The following is a 20,677-nucleotide window of genomic DNA, read 5'->3' on the forward strand; positions in this document are numbered from 1 at the left end:
CCCAGTTCCCAGCTCTGTATCTGCAGGTCACCCGCCCATCTCCAGCTATCGACTTCAGGGGTGAGTGAAATACTGCAGACTGTTCACACAGCCTGGGAAGCAGGGCCATATCACCCCACACAGCCTTAATCCGATTCTAGGTCTGCGCGCTACTGGATAATCCAGGGGCTCCCCCACCTCGCCCTGTTTCTAAACATAGGTCCCTCTAACCCTGCTACCTGCTCTCGATCACGGTGTTTGCCACCGCCTCTGTGCCTCTCCAATTGTGGCCACCAAGCCACATTCAACCACCCTCCTCCCTAGGAGCGACTCTCTACAAAGATCATGAAAACAAGGTATGTTCAGAACGCCTGTGATGACAGCAGAACAGCTGAACTAGTTGTGACTAAATGGGGATATGAAAAGTTTCCTCAGCTGAGCCCAGGATCTGCACATCTGTTTTCTCTATTGCTTGTGTCAGGGTTTTGTAATCCCCACTCCTGCTTTAGGGTGTGGGCTGTTATTCCCTTTCAACTATGGCAGTTGGCAGTCACTACTGCAATTCCCAGCACTCCCTGGTAGGGGGCGCTGGAGTATTACATACAGTACTTGCTTCACCTCACCCCATTTCTCCCGCAAGTTGTCCCTGGTACATGGCTATCCTGAGTCAGCCCCAGAGCTGCGGTCTCATTCCTTATTAGAATCCTGGTCTCTGGGTCAGGCCCTTGCTCTTGATTGGGCAGCTGCTCAACCCAGAGGTGAGGAAGTCAGGAAAGGTTCCTGTTAATTTGCATCGCACTGACTGACTAATGGGCCTGTTTCAGCACTAGCTGGATTTTGTAGCACAGACAGGGACATGCTGGGTGGAGGCTGCCGTCTCCGTATTGCCCTGTCCAAAGTACCACCACCAAAATCTTACCTGAACCTTCCAGAAGTTCACGTCCGTCAGTCCTTGCTCTGCAGCTAGCTCCACTCACTGGGAGGGGAAAGCAGGTCCATTCTCCCAGTGACACTAGCAAGCCACCTTTGGCTCACAGCAAAGCTCAGCCAGAACAGCATTCGGCTAGTCCCACTCCAACCTCCGTTCGCTAAGTGGCCTCTTGTATTTACAAAATGCAGTGAACAGTAGCTGCCTGGCTGGCTGAGGAGGGGGAAGAGAGAAGATGCAGTTTAGAGGGACTGAGCGTATAGCTGCGTTAGAACTCCACACTACCAGCAGGGAAGCACCGCCAAGCAGGACAGGAAGATGCAGAGTTGTCACTGCTTTGTCATACAGCATGCAATTGTTCTGTCCTGATTTAGATTCCTCCACAGCATTCTGGGGATGTTCACCTCCAAATGGCTCCTTCTGTTCACTGCAGCCCTATTCTTCACTCCAGAAAGCATAGGTCGGGAATAACCTCCATAGACATAGTAGAGTTCATTAGGATACAGTGAAGAGTGTGCTGGCTCAGAAATCTCGTCTAGAATTAGGCCAAAGTAGCAATTCCAGAAGTCAGACAGTGGCCTCTAGAGAGCAGACAATACACACCAACCTTCCCCCCCAGGCCCCACGCTACCTAGATTCCTCAGTGACATTAGATGAAGTGACACATGGAGGGAGAATAAGGCCTCCCTGCCACAACCCAGTTTCAAACCAGGAACATTTGTAACCGTAGTCACCCCTGTTTGTATGGAAGCCTGAGCTACTGCAGCAATTCCACCAGCAGCTCGAGCAGAGAAACAAATGGAGAGCCACTGAGCACAGGGATTTCGCTTCTTTAGATCTGACAAGGAAGAAATGGATATAAGTCGAATTACAACAGAAATCTTTATTAAAACAATTCTTTAGTAGTAGTTTTGCAGACACAGTATACGCACATACATACATAGGTACACTCAGACATCTTTCAGAGCGCTTGAACCAATAAATTAAAAACAAGGGTGGGGTTTTTTGTTTTTTTTTAAATCATGTAAGAAATGGCATCTTTCCCCTCAGGGTCAGACCAGGGAAGCTGGCCAGAGAATCAGAAACAGAAGCCAACAAAGGACACAACCCTCTACAAAGGATGCAGTGACTGTAAGCGTGCTTCTCTGGAGGAGGCAACTTCATACTCTGGCTTCAATGCACTCCAGTTTAGAGACTATTTCCTCTGGCCTATGCCCTTCTTCTTGGGCACACTGGCTCAGATGGGCACTTGGGCTCTCAGCACCTCTGGCTTTTGGGGTCTGTGGGCAGGCTACAGTCTGAGGGTGGGGGGAATCACACTCGTCCGAGGTAATGTCTGGCACGTCATCTGACTGGCTGTCGGAGCTCTCCAAGTCACTCCGTATGCTCTCAGGCTGCGCCAGGGTGATGTCCCAGGTTTTGCTGGCAATGCAGTCTTTCTGCTCACAGCTTTGGTGTTTGAATGTCTGCTCCTGCTCCTCCTCGTTTTCTGCCATCTGGGTGTGGACGTGGAGAGAGTCCTCTGTGCTGCTGCCACTAACTAGTTGGTAGTGGCTAGGTTTGGCCTCTATGTCCACTTGGATCTCCATGTTATTACACTCTCTGCAGAAAAAAGCACCACTTCGGTTAGTTACCAGCTACAGTGGAAGTCTCAGGTTATTAATATTAGCACGTTACCTTGAGCACTTTTTCAACCGAAAGCTTCGTGACTGAGGCAAGTATGGGAATGCCATTCACCATACCACGCTACCACAACTGGCCATCTACAATAATTTACACTCAGATTATTCCCCTTTTGTAATTAGGGAAACTGAGGCAGATTCGATGGCACAGGCAGGAACAACCCTGGATCCAAATTCCTATCACTAACCTATAGGGAATACAGTTTGCTTCCAACAGTCCCAAGCCTTCATTCTGTGCAAGACTAAGGCAAGGAAATGTTCCCTTCTAGCTAGTGAGACCTTGCTAGAGGAAATATGTTGTAATTTCACACCACAACTCCAGACACGAGAGCACTGCTTAGCAAGGAAGGGCTGTGCCCAACTGGTTTGGCAGGTTACTGTATGATGATACATAACCCTAAAGGTATTCAGAGAGTCTCTGGAACCCATGCATGTTTACTGAGTTTCCCAGTGTCTGTGTCCCATTGTTTCCAATTACCAACCCTTAATCACATCCTATAGTGGAAGGAACCACTGACACTACCTGGACAGGTGGTGCAGTTATGAACACCATATGTACGGTACAATCATCCCACCTACAGAGTTCCAACAGACACAGGTACAGACTAGAAAAAAGATTCTCTGCGGAGTTTGCAGGACAGAAGAACTGAAGTGAGTGAGCTGTCCCAGGGACGTCAACACAGGCTCTGCTAGTGGTGGTGAATGATACTGAAGTACAAACATAGTTGGAAAGGAAGGTGAAGGGAGAATGCTTCTTGAGCTAACCAAGGAAAAGAAAGCTTGCGGGAGTCTGCATAGACCTTCAATCATTAAGATCAAAGTTCCCAACGTGCACCTTCTCCACAGCCCTCAAACCGCACCCCCCACCACACCACATATGACCCACACTCTTGTGCACTGGCAGTTTAGGTACCTGTCTTGTGGGTTGTATGAACTGATGATGGAACCAGCCATAGCCCGAGTGCTGGCGTTGTCACTAACTGCTCCGAGACTGACAGAGTCCTTGGGGAAAATCTCCTTCTGTACATCTGCTTGCACTTCCAGCCTGGGAAGAGTTGGGAAACATCCAGAGTCATCAACACAGCCAGGGGCTACAGAACAGCCTAGCTCATTTCTTAAAACTACAGGAACAATAGTCATTTAGCAAGTGGGAGCTGTGGAGACAGGTGGCTCTGTGCGCTAATCCAGGTCTGCACCAAGAAGTTTAAAATCAGATGAATCTTTTAGGTTAGCCTCGTTAGTGCCTCCATTTGGCTGAGCTCTTTCCTCAGTCTGTTTTCCATATCGAAGTTAGACTGGGTTTATACCCATGACTCATGCAGTTCCTGTGCAAGGCGGATTTCCAGGTCCAGCACACAGCTATGATTATATTCTGGGCTATCATTTCGACGCGTGTCTCCAATTACACGGCCAGAATGACTCAGAGGCAGGTTCAGAGGAAACCTGTGGCGTAACCTTGTAACTGGAGGCAGGCCCTCCCGAGTCCTGATCACTAAGTGCTATTAGGGAATAACAGACGTTTGAAGCACTAGGCTAGGTCGGCAAGATGTTTGCAAGAGCCTTATATGGCAAACTAGTATATCTCTGCTGCTCCTCAAATCAACCCCAAACCCTATCTCCTGCCATTAAGGAGCTAGAAAGGCTGGGGGAGAAAGATAACCAAACCAGATTGTGCTGTGGCTGCTAGTTATTTGGTGTTCTTGCAACAGGGACAAGGCTGGGGAACAGCTGAAGCAGAGATTATTGGACCTGATTCTACCATACGTCAAGAGGTTTAAAAAGCGATACTGAGATTAGACCCCAAGTATCAGTGGTGCCACCCACTAACCAAACAGATCCCTGGCGAGCTAACAAGCCTCCCCACAGACTAGGCCTTGTGACCCTTCAGCCCCTTTGCTGCCATGATCCGAGTCAGTTCAGTTACCTGCTGTATTTTCCCTTTCCGCCCGAGAGGACTCCACCGCTCAGGGTACCACCGGAAAGGGCAGCAAAGCTGGCTGTCTCACTGTAGTTGCCCTGCATGACACTGAGCCCATCCGTGGGGCTCCCGCTGGTGCTCAACACACTAGTTAGTCCCTCGATGCTGCTCTCACCAATACTCGGGTTCTTCAGAGCTCGCCAAGCATCTGCCACTGAGTCAGGCAAAGAAGATACATTGAACATTAAACAGTGTAGAGGAACTGCCATTGGCATCCCATTAGGGGTGAAGGCAGGGATGGGCAAACTATGCTCATGGGCTGGATCTGGCCCACAAGCTCCCGCTGGGGAGTAGGGCTTGCCCTGCTCCAGCTGGGGTGCAGAGTCAGGGGCCGCTCTATGTAGCTCCCGGAAGCAGCGACATGTCCCCGCTCCGGCTCCTACACGTAGGGACAGCCAGGGGTCTCCACTCTGCCCCAACCCAAGCGCTGCCCCTGCAGCTCCCATTGGCCGGGAACCACAGCCAATGGGAGCTGCAGGGGTGGTGCCTGCGGAGGGGGCAGCATGCACAGCGCCTGGCTGCGCCTCCACATGGAGCGGGAGAAGGGACACGCTGCTGCTTCTGGGAGCCGCTTGAGGTATGCGCTCCCTGGAGCCTCCCCCTGCACCACAACCCCCTGCTCCAGCCCTGATCTCCCTCCCACCCTCCAAACCCCTCGATCCCAGCCCAGAGCACCCTCTTGCACCCCAAACCTCTCATCCCAAGCCCCACCCCAGAGCCTGCACCCCAAGCCACAGCCCTCACCCACTCCCGCACCCCAACCCCCTGCCCCAGCCCTGATCCCCCTTCCGCCCTCCAAACCCCTTGGTCCCAGCCCAGAGCTACACCCCAAAGGCCTCATCCCCAGCCAGAGCCCTCACCCCCTCCCGCACCCCACTCCCCTGCCCCAGCCCAGAGTCCCCTCCCACACCCTGAACACCTCATTTCTGGCCTCATCTCAGAGTCCTCCCCCCCACCGCACCCCCAATTTTGTGAGCGTTCATGGCCCGCCATACAATTTATATTCCCAGATGTGGCCCTCGGGCCAAAAAGTTTGCCCATCTCTGGGTTAAGGTTACACGTCAGACAGCAACACTTTCAAGACAGATTTCAGATTCAATCTCCAGCAGGGAAGAGGGCTGGGGATCTCCCAGGGAAAGGCACTATGGTACTTCACACACAAGCTTTGTGTTAAGAGTGCAGGGTGTACATTGAAGGGTTAGCCTTGAAACAGTGGCAAGGAAGTGAAAGCTGGAAATCTTGACATACTGAAAAGGGCTGATTATCCACCCCAATTAATCCCAAGGGACAGTCCCACAGCGAGGCCTAGCTTGTTTCCTCCCAGCCCTTCAGATTACACAGACAGATAGTGAAAAGTTAATCACCTGTAATAGGTCCATCATCTTCGTCGAACTCTATTTTCACTCCCTTCCCATTGGCTGTGCTGACTCCACAGCCACCTCCTCGGCAGAGAGAAATTGGCACAACACCATAGACATAGGCCAGCATGATGGGGACTCCAATACCTGCAACACAGGACGCAGCGGGTCAAGAGGAATATCAGATGACAACGAGACTGAGGCATGCCGGACAGGCAGCATGAACTCTCTGGGATCAGGGACCACCTGTTTGTTCTGTGTTTGCACAGCGTTTAGCACAATGGGGTCCTGGTCCATGACAGGGTTCCTAGGTGTTACCATCATAGAAAGAATGGCTGTGACCATCACGCTACAGCACAAGGGAACCCAATTCCAGCACAGAGTTAGGAAACCTGCAGCGGAACAATCCCAGTCTTGGGATAGGGCCAAAGAACAAGCTGACTCCATGAAGACTGCGGTGGCAGCTTGCCAGCATATCAAACTTGCATAAAAACCAGTTTCTTTGGCCGAACTGTGGGTACTAACACTACAGGGCGCATTTTACACAGTGCTCAGTCTTAAGCCACAGACACCAGGACCTGCAGCCTCTGCAGGCAGCATGTTACATAAGTGGGAAAGCAACCAACAGGGATATTGTAGGAATTTGTGGGCTACCCTTGGTCATTCCTGCCCAATATCTGTCAGAATAGTAGAGGAGCAACAAATGAGGAGCAGAGCTATGAACAATGACTAACCACAAGGAAAATCAGCCTTGTCTACTTACCAACACTGACAGCAGCAATAACTGGGGATGCAATGACAGACAAGGTGACCCCACCGGTGATGGCCAAGTTCCTCTTGTGCTTAGACGTCTTCTTTCCCTCATAACGGCTGTGAATCTGGGGAGAGCAGGGAACAACAGGTGAGAAAACGGACAGCCTGGCCACTGAGCATCCACTAGCATGAAAAACTAATATGCTCATGACCTTACAACTTTGCCACACATGCCAGTCACATGACCCTTAAAATCCCCCATAATAGCCACTGATGAGGATAGGTCCATCAATGGGCATTAGCCAACATGGTCAGTTGTGCAACCCCACGCTCTGGGTTTTCCTAAGCCCTTGACTTCCAGATGCTGGGACTGGACAACAGGGGATGGATCAATAAAAAAACCTGCCGTTCTGTTCATTCGCTTTGAAGCATCTGGCATTGGCCACTGACGAAGACAGGATACGGGGCTAGATGGGCCATTGGTTTGATGGCCAATCTTATGTACCTCCATCCCACCCACAGACCCCCTCAAACAGATGTAGCCAGTGCGTCTGTTCAGGAGTAAGGATAAGCTGGAGAGAGTTCCATTGCAGCATTGTTTCTCCCTCTTCACCTAATGCCGGTCCACCAACAGAGGCAGGCAAAGGGACCGGATGACTCAGGGAACATGAAGCCTCTGACCTCTAGTCACTGGTACAAATCTAGGACAGACTGGTAGACAGTCATTACTATCAGATCTGGTTGATAACTTGTGTGAAGTGAGGTGAGGGATCGGGGTTCAGTTATTATTGGACAATCCCAAGGCACAAGAGCCACCACAGAGGCCAAGAATTAGATACACAGTTCCCCTCTCTACGGGGATGCACTGGGTTCAAGGTGGAGGCATGCTGGCAGAGCAACGTGAACCTTGCACTGTCAGTACCCATGAGGCACACATTCGTTTGACTGAGAACTTCAGTCTCCAGGGCTGTCAAGCCATCATACTTTCCACACTCACTAGGTATGAAGCCCAAGAAACAGTGATCCTCAGTTGGCCAGCAGCTGTATGGAAAGATCCCACACTTAACATTAGCCTAAAGTCCTTAACAAACACCTATGATTCCCAAGAGAGAATGTTTCAGTCTGCTCATTCCATTAGTTCTGATCTCCACCCCAACATGCTTACCTTTCTCCCAACGTACACTGGGATGCCAATGACCATGGCAGGAATGGCAATGCCAGCAATGAGGGAAATGCCTACAGGGGCACCAATCAATGTGCCCAGCTGCCAGAGAATTTTCTTCTTGCGACTCCACGGCTTCTTGCCCCAGAACGTGCAGCCAGAGGGACTGTAGGGGAAATAAGTTGTCTTTTCAATATCCACATAAAAATATGACATGTGGGAATGCGTGGATACTGTGCAAGAAAGGCGCCTTCTCCCCAGATCCAGTTGACCATCAAGAATGGATGCCCTCACAGTGTGAAGGGGACTACACTGAACATTCATCCCATTAAGAGCTTCCTCACACTGTTCCATCAGTGGAGACCACCCACAGTCAGGAGGGACCATTGTGCACTACTGTTGTGAGGAAACTCAGAGCTTTCCTCCTATTCCAACTGATCAGGAATGTTGGGGGGCGGGGGGAGGATCTTTGTGAGGAGCTGGAAAAATTAAAATACATTAAATACAAAAATATAAACAAACATCATACTCTAGCAACAGGAGGCCCAGAGGATTCTGCTCCCCATCTCACCTGAGGTAATGCAGATCTGAGATCTCCTTCATACACAGCCAGCAGAATTCACAGCCACACACTGCGCAAGTCATGTGATTACAGCTCCCATCATTCATCTTGATAATGTAAGCACTGCAACGTGGACATGGCTTGATGTCATCGGCTGTGGGGAAGAAGGAAGGGATCAAGTCAGATTCTATACACCTTAGCCATCTTCAGGAATTTACTGGGGTTCTTTTGTTTGGGGAGGGTGGGCTCAAGAAGATAATGCATATCAAATTCTGTCCATCTAGGCGAACAGATTATTCTTCTCCTTAATCAAAGAGATAAAGCAAAGCTGTCTGGTTCTGATTACATCCTTCAGTGCTACAGGATAAAGGCAGGGAGCCACCTCTACGCTGGCACTTAATTCCTCTAAAGCAAGTTAGCATTGTTTGTCTGGCCAGCGTGCACCAGGCAGAACAGCATTTTAAAAAGTGTTTTCTACATCATAAAAGGAGGCGGTTATGAAAGAGTTGTGCTTGCCCCACACTAGCTAGCCCAGAGCATCAGCCATTTTTAAACTTCACCACTAACATGATTTAAGGGCCAAGAGTGTTCTCTATATTCTTCTATCCGGAGGACAAGACAGCAGAGAAATTGTGACCCACACTTTTGAAAGGCATACGCCTCTTTGTGGGTGTAAACTGTGTCCGATTACAGAAGAAAATCTTAGTGTATTGGTGGGTATCTAATCTGTGCCCGCAGTTGGGTACTTAGTCATTTAAAGGGACTGGCATCCACCAGTTACTACACAACAAGGAGATGGACAGATGCCCCTTTATAGCCATTTACAAAATAAGTCACTCTGAAATGTCATCTATGATCAAAGTTATGCAATCGTTCCCTGTACAGTTCATTGTGCTGGTAGCAATCTTTAAAGCTCTGAACAGTCTGGGACTCAGCTGCTCTGAGACCAACTTATACTACACAGAAGGAACATCTCTTTCTGGAGTTAATCTCCCCAGGGCTGATGGCTAAGTTCTGTTAAAGGCCTCACTTCCACAAATCCCCTTTGGAAGCAAATAGTGATCAGTGGTTGATTTATGCTTGTTGGTTTGTGTTGGGAATTTTGTCTTGCAGTGGTTGCAATGTTTATGGTGTCCATTATCAGGGCTCTGTACATTTCAGGCATATTTTAGTCTGGAGTAACAGCTGAGCCACCTTTAAAAACATTTACAGCCTCACACAGAAGCCAGCTATTGTGCAAATGGAACAATGTGTTTATAATGAGTAGCATGCTAGGAGAAGATACATGCTTTGTTTGGGGGAGAAGGAATCTATTAACTGATCTTATGGTTCACATTCTGAATCACTGATACCTTTTTAAAAGCACTATTTAATCAGAATATCTGCTGATCTAGAGTGCAGCTCTTTACCAGCCAAATGGTTTGGCATCTCTCTCCTATAAATAATGGTATTACTAATACTTATCAGAGCTGGGAGCTAAATTCCCTATTCTGGGTTAGGTATTAGGGCTGCTATTGCTCACAGCAGCAGACAAAATGGAGCTCACATTCTGAGAGGGTAAAATCTCTCTTTTGTTCCTGTTTGAGATTGAGATCAGCAAGAGCTTTAAGAACATCTAAAAGATCAAAGCAGACCAAAAAGTAGCTGCTTATTGTAACGGGTCAGGAGGTACTACATGCAGAATACGGTGATCATATGCAATCAGGTCCTGCAACTGTGGAACCTCCAATTTTAATTCCATTAGTAGTTTGTGGAACTAGCCTGTCAGGCCAGACATTTTTACTCCATTACTGGCTAGGGAAGGAAGCTGTGTTGAGCATCAGATCTGACCAGATCCAATATTGCTGGTGTCCTTCATCTGTGCCAAGTGGTTGTACTCCCTGCCAGGTGTTAATACCCACCCTTTGATTCCAGGAAGTGCTGCAAAACAGGTGGATCTCTTTCCTGGCTTCACGGACGTAATTCATACTGGCTAATGAGAAGGTTGTTAATTCATACCTGGTCCAGATTCCTGTCCATAACTGAGGCCTGAGGCGTGCTTCGTCCGTACCCGCAGAGTCTGAGCCCTTTGCTGACGGGCCATATCGCAGGTCTGGTTTGGATGCCATATCTGTTTGCAGTGATAGCAGAACTCAGTCTGACAGCCTTCCCTCTCACAAGTCAGCTTGGGGCAGCTGGCACAGCCATAGGCAATAACAGCGTAACTGAGGAAGACAAAGATACGAGAATCAGTAAAGCCAGAAAGTTATCTTAGGAACGCAGGAATCAATATACCGGAACACTTCAGTGGCCCATCTGTTGGGTAACACCGAGATTTGCTGCTGAATAGCCACTGCCACCCAACCTCAGAGGCAGCTGAATTTTAGTAGATGATCCCTCACTAGTTCCCTCCTATGCATTCAGAACAACAGACTTTTCAGGACAGAGGCATGTTATTTGTTTGGCACAATACACATTTGCAGCCTACATACACCTACTTGAACAACTAATTCTGAACCACCCTCATCAGGTTGATAAAGGATTAGTTGTAAAGGACGTAGACATCCACTTTGGCTAGAATATATCACTATGTAATCAGGCAGATAATGATACCGTCCTCTGAGACACCACCTTAATTCAACTGACCAGTTGAGCAATCCTACCGTGGATACGCATAGGGATGGAGACATGCAAAAGGAAAAATAAGTTCTCCTTGACCTTAGCTGATGCAGTTTTACGCCCTGAAGCTCAAGATCAGTTATTCTTGTCATTTTTAACTTAGCTAGGGTCCAATTAGAGATGCTACACTGAATGCATCCGATGAAGTGAGCTGTAGCTCACGAAAGCTTATGCTCAAATAAATGTGTTAGTCTCTAAGGTGCCACAAGTATTCCTGTTCTTTTTGTGAATACAGACTAACACAGCTGCTACTCTGAAACCTACACTTTCATAGTTGTTTCTTCACTTTAATATTTAAAACAGACATTTCAGTAGCCTGCAGCAGTGAGTAAAAGATGGTTACTTTTATACAGTGGAGATTAATGCAATTTTGTACTATGGGTAGGACCCTACCAAATTCACGGCCATGAAAAATGTGTCACGGACAGTGAAATCTGGTCTCCCGCCATGAAATCTGGTCTTGTGTGTGTTTTTACCCTATACTATACATTTCACCGGGGAAGACCAGGGTTTCTCAAATTGGGGGTCCTGACCCAAAAGGGAGTTGCGGGGGGGCCCGCAAGGTTATTTTAGGAGGGCTGCGGTATTGCGACCCTTACTTCTGTGCTGCCTTCAGAGCTGGGTGGCTGGAGAGCAGCAGCTGTTGGCCAGGCACCCAGCTCTGAAGGTAGCGGCCTGCTAACAGCAGCACAGAGTAAGGGTGGCAATGCCATACCATGCCACGCCACCCTTACTTCTGTGCTGCCTTCAGAGCTGGGCGGCTGGAGAGCAGCAGATGCTGACTGAGGGCCCAGCTCTGCACACAGCAGCGCAGGAGTAAAGGTGACAATACCATACCATGCCATCCTTACTCCTGCGCTGCTGCTGGCAGTGGCTGATTCCTGGCCAGCAGCTGCCGCTCTCCAGCCGCCCAGCTCTGAAGGCAGCGCCACCGCCAGCAGCATTGCAGAAGAGTAGCAGTACTGCAACTCCCCCTCCCCACAATAACTTTGTGACACCCTCCCGCCTCAACTCCTCTCTGGGTCAGGACCCCGACAATTACAACACCATGAAATTTCAGATTTAAATAGCTGAAATCATGACATTTACTATTTTTAAAATCCGATGACTGTGAAATTCACCAAAATGAACCATGAATTTGATAGGGCCCTAACTATGGGACAGGTAAATCATAATGCTTGACTGGGGTTCACTATCAAGTCCTCTTGCTTGTCTCCTTTCCAAAATAAGCTTTTTTATTTCTCCCGATATGGAAGCTTGCTCTTTCTGCACAAGCTCTCTTTAAATTCTTGATTTCTCCAATTCCAAGGATCTTTTCTATTATGGGTTTTGAGGTTAGGTAACCACCATTAAGTTACGTGAGGCAAGGATGCCATTTATACAATGGTGTATCTAATGTTCCTCTTTGTATCTGCTGACAGCCTTCTCTTGACCACCACTGCATACTGAACAGATTTCTTTCTTTATAGACTCCAAGGCCAGAAGGGACCATTGTGATCTTTGTTATACAGGAGGTCAGACTGGAAGGTCATACAACTTCCTGGAAAAAGTCCTAAAGCATTCTTTAGAAAGATATCCAGTCTTTATTTAAAAATTGCCAGTGATGAAGAATCCACCATGACCTTTGGTAAATTGTTCCAAAGGTTAATTAACCTCACTGTTAAAAGTTTACTCCTTATTTCTATTCTAAGTTTGTCCAGCTTTAGCTTCTTGACCTCCTTCAAGTCTACAAGTTCCGTTGCTTCAGTGGATATAGCCAATTCAGACTCTGCTCCCTGTGACTAACTCAGCTTGCTCCTTTCAATGCACATTACCTTCCATTTGTTTATACTGACATTCATCTGCTAGTTGTCCTAATGGCTTCCGTTAGTCAAGCCCAGAAAGAAGCGTGAGGAGCTCCAGAAGGACCTAATGAAACTAAATTGTATCTTTGTTTTGTCATGTTACAAAAACAGTGATTGGCACTTTTTAAAAAAAATGTACAAAAGGAGTTTAGAGCTGCAGCTACTTCGGGAAGGGAGCTCTGGGTGATCTCTAGAGGAAGAAGTGTTTATGCAGAACAGTCCTCCACTTATATCCTCCCAATTTAGCAGGAAATATAATTGAAAGGGTGCCTTGGCTTTCTGCAGCTTTTCTCATAGGCCAGTCTTAAACGAACCAATTACAGAAAGAACTAGAAGACTGAGAAGAAGAGGGGAGCATGGGGGGAGATCACCATGTGGTTGAGCTGGTAATGTGGAGATTTAGCTGGCATATCTACAAAGAAACTCACATGAATGAGCTCCAAATGCACTGCTCTAGGGAAGCTGACTTGTAACACTGACAGAAGTCAGGGTGACATTCTCTTTTCTGCAGCATTTGTGTTATAAGTGGAGGTATTCTCTCTCGCCATTGGTTTATTTTTAGAGCCTATGGAATTGAAGTAGCATTGCAGCTCCCAAAGCAGCAGTGTGAGAACTGCTGAATGTGTCATACCACAATGATTCATATCCCGTGGGAGTTTGAGCAATTTGACCCTGCCTGGGTGCAGCATAACTGTTAAAGACAAACAATGCCTCCCTGCTGACGATCAGGAACTGAAAGACAGGACTGTAGGGCCTCCATGTGCAAACAGCTACTGTATTTCTGGCATTCAAGACCAATGCTAGAGGAGAGAGGGGACAGGCAACCTAGGAAAAATATTAACTCAAGCTACATTCGATTACTGAACATTGTCAGAGGGATCTTACCCGCACAGCCTCACCTCCTACCAGTAGGCTACAGCGAACTCCTTAGCAGGGAGACATTCAAGTGTAGGACATTAACAGCTTCTAAAGAAAACACTTTGATGCCAGCTGTTATAGCCATTTTGGGGCCTGACAACTATATTACCAGGAGGCCCAGGGGAGCTCAACATGCTACATTAAGAAGCTTTACCATGTATTGAACTTGACCCTGCATTAGAGAATTCTGAAACTTTTCTGGCCATCTCAGACCCTTCTGTTTTCTTAAAAAAAAAACCTAACACACACCAAAGTCCCAGAACAGTTACTAAGCACTGAATTTTTAGTCCCAGAGTTAAAATAGCAACTCATAGCAACAAGCTCACTGGTGTGGACTGAACTACATGCTTTTTAGCCTCTAAAAAAAAAACCAAACAACACAAACACGACTGAATTCTTAAGTCCAACTAAAGAGGCCAATCAAAGGCTCTACCCAGAAGACGGATGGCATCCGGCTACACCAAGCACTGCAGGGTCTGAATGGTTAACATGTGCGCATCCTTCTTCACCTGGCCTTTGACACATGCCTGCAGTTTAACAATTAGTCACTTCCAGGTATAACTCACAGCTGTTGGCATGACAAGGAGTAACCTGACCTTTCCACATCCCAGGTGTGGCTGCAAGCCTCTACCTTAAACCCCAATATTACTATAGAGTGCTGCTCTTAGCCTACTCTCACACAGCTGAGATGCCTGGCTTGCTCCTCCATTTGCTCTGAGGGACTGCTTACCTCACCACAATCATGTTCAGCTGCTTCCTTCACTTAGTTTCAGCCTACACAGTTCAGCTGTTTCCCTAAGCCTTTAGTAGAGATATAGTGAGACAAATACCAGTCAGCAGCATCAGCTGATTGCAATGGGCAGACAAAAATCTGTATTTGTCTGAAGAGCTGACAGTGCTCCAAAAGATCAGCATTGCCATGGAAACAGATTCTAATGTTACATCTATATTTTACCTTTCTTGACAGCATAGCTAAGCTTGCTCACTTATGAAGTTGTTTGGAGCATGGGTGGGATGCAGAGGCATGCCAGTCAGGATGCTGCATGCCACATGGCTTGTGTTTTGGAACACATCTGTCCAGTAGACTCTTGGCAAATTATTCTCAAAACTACATGTATGGCTGGAGAGAAACAAGTCAACTCTCCACACTCCTGAATAGGGTGTGATGTGGTAAGGAGAGGGCATAATATTCATCAGAACTTCTGAGACCAAGTCTTTTCACCAGTCCTTCATACTAGCCATTCAAGCTCACCCACCAGTACCACAGGAAAGTGAACCATCTATCCAGGCACTGAAAATAACTGGTAATCATGGCTTTGTGTGTATAAAAGATCTTCTACACTTTCCACACTATGCATCCGATGAAGTGAGCTGTAGCTCACGAAAGCTTATGCTCAAATAAATTGGTTAGTCTCTAAGGTGCCACAAGTACTCCTTTTCTTTTTGCGAATACAGACTAACACGGCTGTTACTCTAGTTCCACAAAGTGACCCATCCCAGCTTGTTGGTTTCTAAGAGGAAGGGGAGGGAATATCAACTCTATAGTTTATTTTGAAACCTTTTGTAAACTGCCTATGTACGAACTGTTGGCTCACTGGGCAAGGGCAGCCAGATGGCATCAACTGTTTGCACAACAAAGATCAATGTTACACTAGCCTTCAGAAGCCTGCCACAGCAGCACCTTTATCAAGTATACATTATAGACTACTAGTGAAAAAGTAATGTCCCTAGGGGTCACGTAGGGGACATCTTTACAGGGCCAGGCAGTCTCAATTGGCTTTGGTGTGTTTACATTTTAAACCAAATACTGATAAACATCACATCAGTAAAACAGAGACAACTTAGCAAGTGGTAACTACATTTTCTCTAGCTGAGTAGCAAGGCAGATTCCAAGGGCATTACTATGTCAGGAGTATAATCTGATCCCCAATGCCTACAAGTCACCCTAAACAGCAATATCAAAAACGTTGATTGTTTTAAACTAACTTAACCTTGAGCCCCCAAGGAACAAGCTTTAATAGTAAATAAATCCTTACACAGCAACCGTGTAACATGCACCCATGTAACAGGTAACCTGAGACACAGAGGTTAAACAAAAAGAAAAGGAGGACTTGTGGCACCTTAGAGACCAACAAATTTATCTGAGCATAAGCTTTCGTGAGCTACAGCTCACTTCATCGGATCCAGGTTAAGCAATTTCCCCAGAGTCAAAGTTTGTAACAAAGCTGTGATTAGGTCTTAGGAATCTTGCCACCTTTGCTCTGAACCCTAGGACAAAACTTCCTGTAACATCCCCACTAGCTGGGATTGTATTTTAAGCCTCCTGTTTGTTTCTGCTGAATTCTTGGATAGATAAAATACAGAATCCCTGCTACCAACAAGCCTGTGCTTATGCTATATCAGAAGCCTAGTTTAAAGAAAAAAGAGAAAATGAAAGCAACAATAAGCTAATCTAGAAGTCACCATGTTTGGATGGACTGAGTTTTGGCCAGAGTTAGACAGTTCCTCATTTAAGCAAACAGTGAATGAGTCAATATGATTCAACATTATTCCTCCACCATGGTGCTTCAACACCCTGGTGCCAGCTTGGTAAAGATTTCCCACACTTAGGAAAACCAAGATTTACAGTTCCTCCTGCAGGTATGGAAATAATTTCTATAGTTCACCAACTCTATTTTGGCTCTCAGCAGCACACATAGTAGAGGAAACATCATACTTCCCATTATTTCAGAATAAAGCTTGCTTTTAAATTAGAGAAACAAGGATGTGATCATAACTGAAAACCCCTAGGAACTAATTCTGAAACATTCTCTGGAAAGGTGGCACTTCATATCTAACTTTTCCATGCTCTCACAACCCATGGTCTCACTTCCCTTGGTTTGTAACATCAGCTTTATAGTGAGGGAGCACTGTCTAATAACCGGTTATTAGCTTCCTACACAAACTAAAGCCTATCCACCTGAACCTATAAAAAAGTCTAGGTATCTGCAAAACATAGAAAAGTATGGGCAGGAAGAGGATTTTGGCAAGATGGGGGCTCTGATTTAACTTAATACTTCGTAAAAAAAATCTCAAAGTACTTTTTGGAATATTTATTAAGACTCAACCCTCCTCCCAGGGACAAGTATACACAGTCTAGTTCACAGCTGGCTAAGGAGAGGCTAACTGACTTGCTCTAGATCACAGAGTCAGAAAAATTCATGTAAGCCACCAGACCATGCTCCTTTCTTTACAGAGGTGTGCCTCTAGGGGGATGAATAGGCTAACAACAGAAGAAACAGTCCTATGTGTCACTAATACTGAATATTAAAAAACTTATACGAGGCTTTTCATCTAAAGACAGCCCCACTGTCCCCCGGACTCTCCCAGCCCAGCCAAAGAAGGGGGTGCCAGCCCCACTGCCCCCCGCGCTCCCCCAGCCCCGCCCCGCCCCCCCAAAGAAGGGGTGCCAGCCCCACTGCCCCCCGGGCTCCCCCAGCCCCGCCCCGCCCCCCCAAAGAAGGGGTGCCAGCCCCACTGCCCCCCGGGCTCCCCCAGCCCCGCCCCGCCCCCCCAAAGAAGGAGACGCCAGCCCCACTGCCCCCCGGGCTCCCCCAGCCCCGGAGATCAGCCCCCCCGCCCCCCAGGCCAGACCCCCGGGACTCACCCGCAGTCGGGGGCCGGGCACCAGCGGCAGTCGGGGTCGGCGGCCAGGCAGCGGCGCAGCATGAACTCCTCGTACTTGGCGACGAGGCGCGGCGAGTCGCTGAGCAGCAGGCGGATGTCGGCGGGGTTGAGGCGCTCGCTGCACTCGGGGCAGCAGATGTTGACGCGGGACTCGGTGATCTCGATGCGCAGGTACTGGCGCAGGCAGGCGCGGCAGGAGCGGTGCGGGCAGGAGAGCAGGCGCGGCGCGTTCTCCGCCGGCTGCCGCACCAGGCACAGCGGGCACTCCAGCTCCGCCGCGCCGCCCTCCGCCGCCGCCGCCGCCTGGGGCTCGGCCGGGGCCGCCTCCGCCGGCGGGGCGGCCGGCGGGGCAGCCGGGGCGGGGGCCGGCGGCGGCGGCGGCTCGGCCTTGGCCCGGCGGCGGCCCCGCACCCCGCCGGAGGCCGAGGCGGCGGCGGCCGAGAAGACGCTCTGGAAGGAGAGGCGGCGGCGGCGGCGGCCGCCGGGCTTGGGGCACGTGGGGGCGGCCGCGTGGATGGAGGAGGAGCGGGGGGACTCGGAGTCCTTCTCGGAGCCCATGGCGGGGCCCGGCGCGGCGGCCTGCGGAGACAAACGGATCCCCTCAGCGGCGGACCGAGGCGCCGCTCTGCGGGCTCCCCTCGGCAGCGACTGGCGCTCACACCCCGCCCTCGCTGCGCAGGCGCACGGGGCGGGGAGACCCGCCCCCGCGGCAGCGGCGAGGCTCGTCACGTGACGGCGCTCGGCCGCCAAGGCGGCCATTTTGGATATGGGCACATGGCCAGCGAAGTGGGCAGGGCTCATTCGGGGGGGGAGAGCAGGAACACGTGCCCTAGGGTGACCAGATGTCCTGATTTTACAGGGACAGTCCTGATATTTGGGACTTTTCTTTATATAGGCACCTATTACCCCCCCACACCCCCTGTCGTGATTTTTCACATTTGTTATCTGGTCACCCTAATGTGCCCTAAGCTCAGGGGGTACTGTAACTGTAAACGCCTGTAACTGGGGTGAAATGGCAGGGGGTGGGCCCCACGTTTCTCTGGAGGGGCCTGGAAGTGGGGATGCGCAGCCCAAGCTTTGCCCCGTCTCAAGGCTGGTCCCTTCCTTTGCTGACAGCCTCGGCCACCGCAGCTTGCTTACAGCTCTGGCGTCACAGTACGATGACATCCCAACGTGTCGTTGACACACGCTGGCCCATGACACTGATGACAACGTGCCAGCGGCACACACGCGCCCCTTTGACACCGTGGTTCCATGTCATGGCAGCTGGTCTCGCCACGGAGTGCCACGATGTGCCATCGTGCCACGAACACACAATGCCTGGTGGCACCTCGGTGCCATGTCACGTTCACATGTCAGCACGACCCAGCGTGCAATGAAACCTCAGCGCCACGCCATATCTATAGATCAGTGCCATACACCGCCTGATGATGCCTCTGCACCACATCAGCTCATCATAAGTCTTGATGACACCTTGGTACCACAAAACAGTAACAGCCGATACCCGGTTGCCACCACATATCAAAAAATTGCAGATCAACTCTCCAGGGTGTTTCGGCACCATCTAATCAAACCGGGAGAGCTCTTGAAAATGATGACAGGACCAGCACATAATCCCACCACACACAAAAAAGCCATTTACAAGCAGGATGATCCCCAAAATGACAAAGACCTTTCCTAACCGGAACTTGAGGGCCACACCAAGTTTGCATAAAATTAAGTATATCACAGTCATGCTTGTTTTTAACATCTGCTGGGATCAAGGTGAGATATTGTATGCTGAGCCCTGTAGCTCTGAAGAATGCACCTCTTTATTAGACATAAGACTGACTGTGAAATGCACTGGAAAACTCCTTGGACCACCGTTTGGCTACGCCTTTTCTACATAGTTCTTAGAAAGAATAATGAAGTGATTTGTTCACCCTGTAACTCTTCTCTGAGGCAAAATGTAGCCTGCGCTCTTTATCACTCCAGTACAAAACTGGGTGATGGCTAAAAGAGGACTTCCATTGCAACCCATACTCTTACCGCATTAATGCAGAAGATGCAGAGCTACCATTTACTTTTGAGTATGGGGGTGTGTTTTGTACCCCTGGGGCTCTGCCAACTTTGTCTCCTGTTACAAGGCTGGTGGCCAAGCAGGAAAGACATTGCCTCTTGTTGTACTGAGGAACGGAGCAGAAAAATCTGACATGTCTAGGAAGTTCATATTAAAGCAGCATGGAAAGGTTTGTTGTTCCCTGTTGACTTTCAGATTGTAACTGGACAGACCACAATTATCCATTTGACAAGAAGAGTAGAGTTTTGTCAATATCTTCCAGCCACAATCACACCGTAAGATCATTTCTGATAGCAAAGCACATTTGCATATTTAAACATTTGTTTCTCTCACAGGCCTCTATACCAGGAGTCAGGACACAAAAAGGGCAGGGAGAGGCCAGGGTGGATTTGAGCGGATTCTCAAGAGGATCCTTTCATGTCTATTTAGTTGGATGGCCATCTTCCTCTCCCCCTCCATCCCTAAAATCACTCAGAACCTTTGCCTGCCTTTTACAGTCTGGAAGGGATTCAGCTATCTCCCAGTTCTGACCAATACAAGTGGCTTTCGACACCTCTGAGCCTGTCATGGTCCAGACATACCATCTCTCTGAAAACAAAGTCTGATCAATAGAGGTGTTTCTTTGTGGAGAGTTTCCTCAGCCTTTGCCAGGAGTTTATAGGCTCCCGCTCGCTCAGCATGTTCCTGACCAAAGAGCAGTTCAGACCCAACGGTTTGTTTTTATTCAAACTGAAGAAAACCCTTGTTGGGAAGGAGAGTAAACAAGGAAGTTTGCTGTTAAGGAAGGGAGGAGGGGAGCCAATGGGAAATTCTCCAGAATCTGCATATCAGCTTATTCATACCTAGGAATTACAAAGAAATCACATGGCTTTGGAGTGGTCTCCTGTTCTGACTGTTTGCCTTAGAGAGAAATGAAAAAAAAATGAGGGAGATTTTAAAAGCCACAGTGAAACAGAGAGCAAACCCCAAATGAGAGGGTCACATTCTGCTCTCACTTAAACTGGCATAAATCTGGAATGACTACTGACTTCAGATCTTCCAGCTCTTCTCTGTTTAAATGAGAGCAGGATTGGACACAGATACTTTTAAAGCTGCCTTAAAATGAGACATCTTCCATGAAGCCTTTTGGC

At 48.6% G+C, this 20,677-nt stretch overlaps 1 protein-coding gene and 1 long non-coding RNA gene across 2 annotated transcripts; one reads left to right on the forward strand and one right to left on the reverse strand.

Annotated features, from left to right (window-relative positions):
* Positions 1–1,770: 1,770 nt before the first annotated feature.
* Positions 1,771–18,149, reverse strand: RNF19B (ring finger protein 19B). Its single transcript, XM_037881856.2, has 9 exons — positions 17,469–18,149; positions 10,401–10,606; positions 8,412–8,556; positions 7,844–8,006; positions 6,689–6,803; positions 5,932–6,072; positions 4,514–4,721; positions 3,503–3,634; positions 1,771–2,509 (listed from the first exon to the last, which is right to left on the reverse strand). Exons 1-9 carry the CDS (start codon positions 18,044–18,046, stop codon positions 2,068–2,070), a joined length of 2,130 nt encoding a protein of 709 aa, XP_037737784.1. The 5' UTR covers positions 18,047–18,149; the 3' UTR covers positions 1,771–2,067.
* LOC122463322 lies at positions 17,539–19,719 on the forward strand. Its single transcript, XR_006286573.1, has 2 exons — positions 17,539–17,659; positions 18,605–19,719. It is a non-coding gene; the product is annotated as an uncharacterized LOC122463322 (long non-coding RNA).
* Positions 19,720–20,677: the final 958 nt, after the last annotated feature.

The sequence above is a fragment of the Chelonia mydas genome, chromosome 19 (assembly GCF_015237465.2).
Source record: "Chelonia mydas isolate rCheMyd1 chromosome 19, rCheMyd1.pri.v2, whole genome shotgun sequence".
In the NCBI taxonomy this organism is placed as follows: Eukaryota; Metazoa; Chordata; order Testudines; family Cheloniidae; genus Chelonia; species Chelonia mydas.

Bases quoted from the DNA above. Each gene is read 5' to 3' on its own strand.
- RNF19B (XM_037881856.2), bottom strand. From the start codon at position 18,046: ATGGGCTCCGAGAAGGACTCCGAGTCCCCCCGCTCCTCCTCCATCCAC. The intron at 10,607-17,468 runs GTGAGTCCCGGG...TGTCTTCCTCAG, and splicing joins TGCCCGGCCCCCGACTGCGG to TTACGCTGTTATTGCCTATG. The intron at 3,635-4,513 runs GTAACTGAACTG...AACTCTTCCCAG, and splicing joins GGAAAGGGAAAATACAGCAG to GCTGGAAGTGCAAGCAGATG.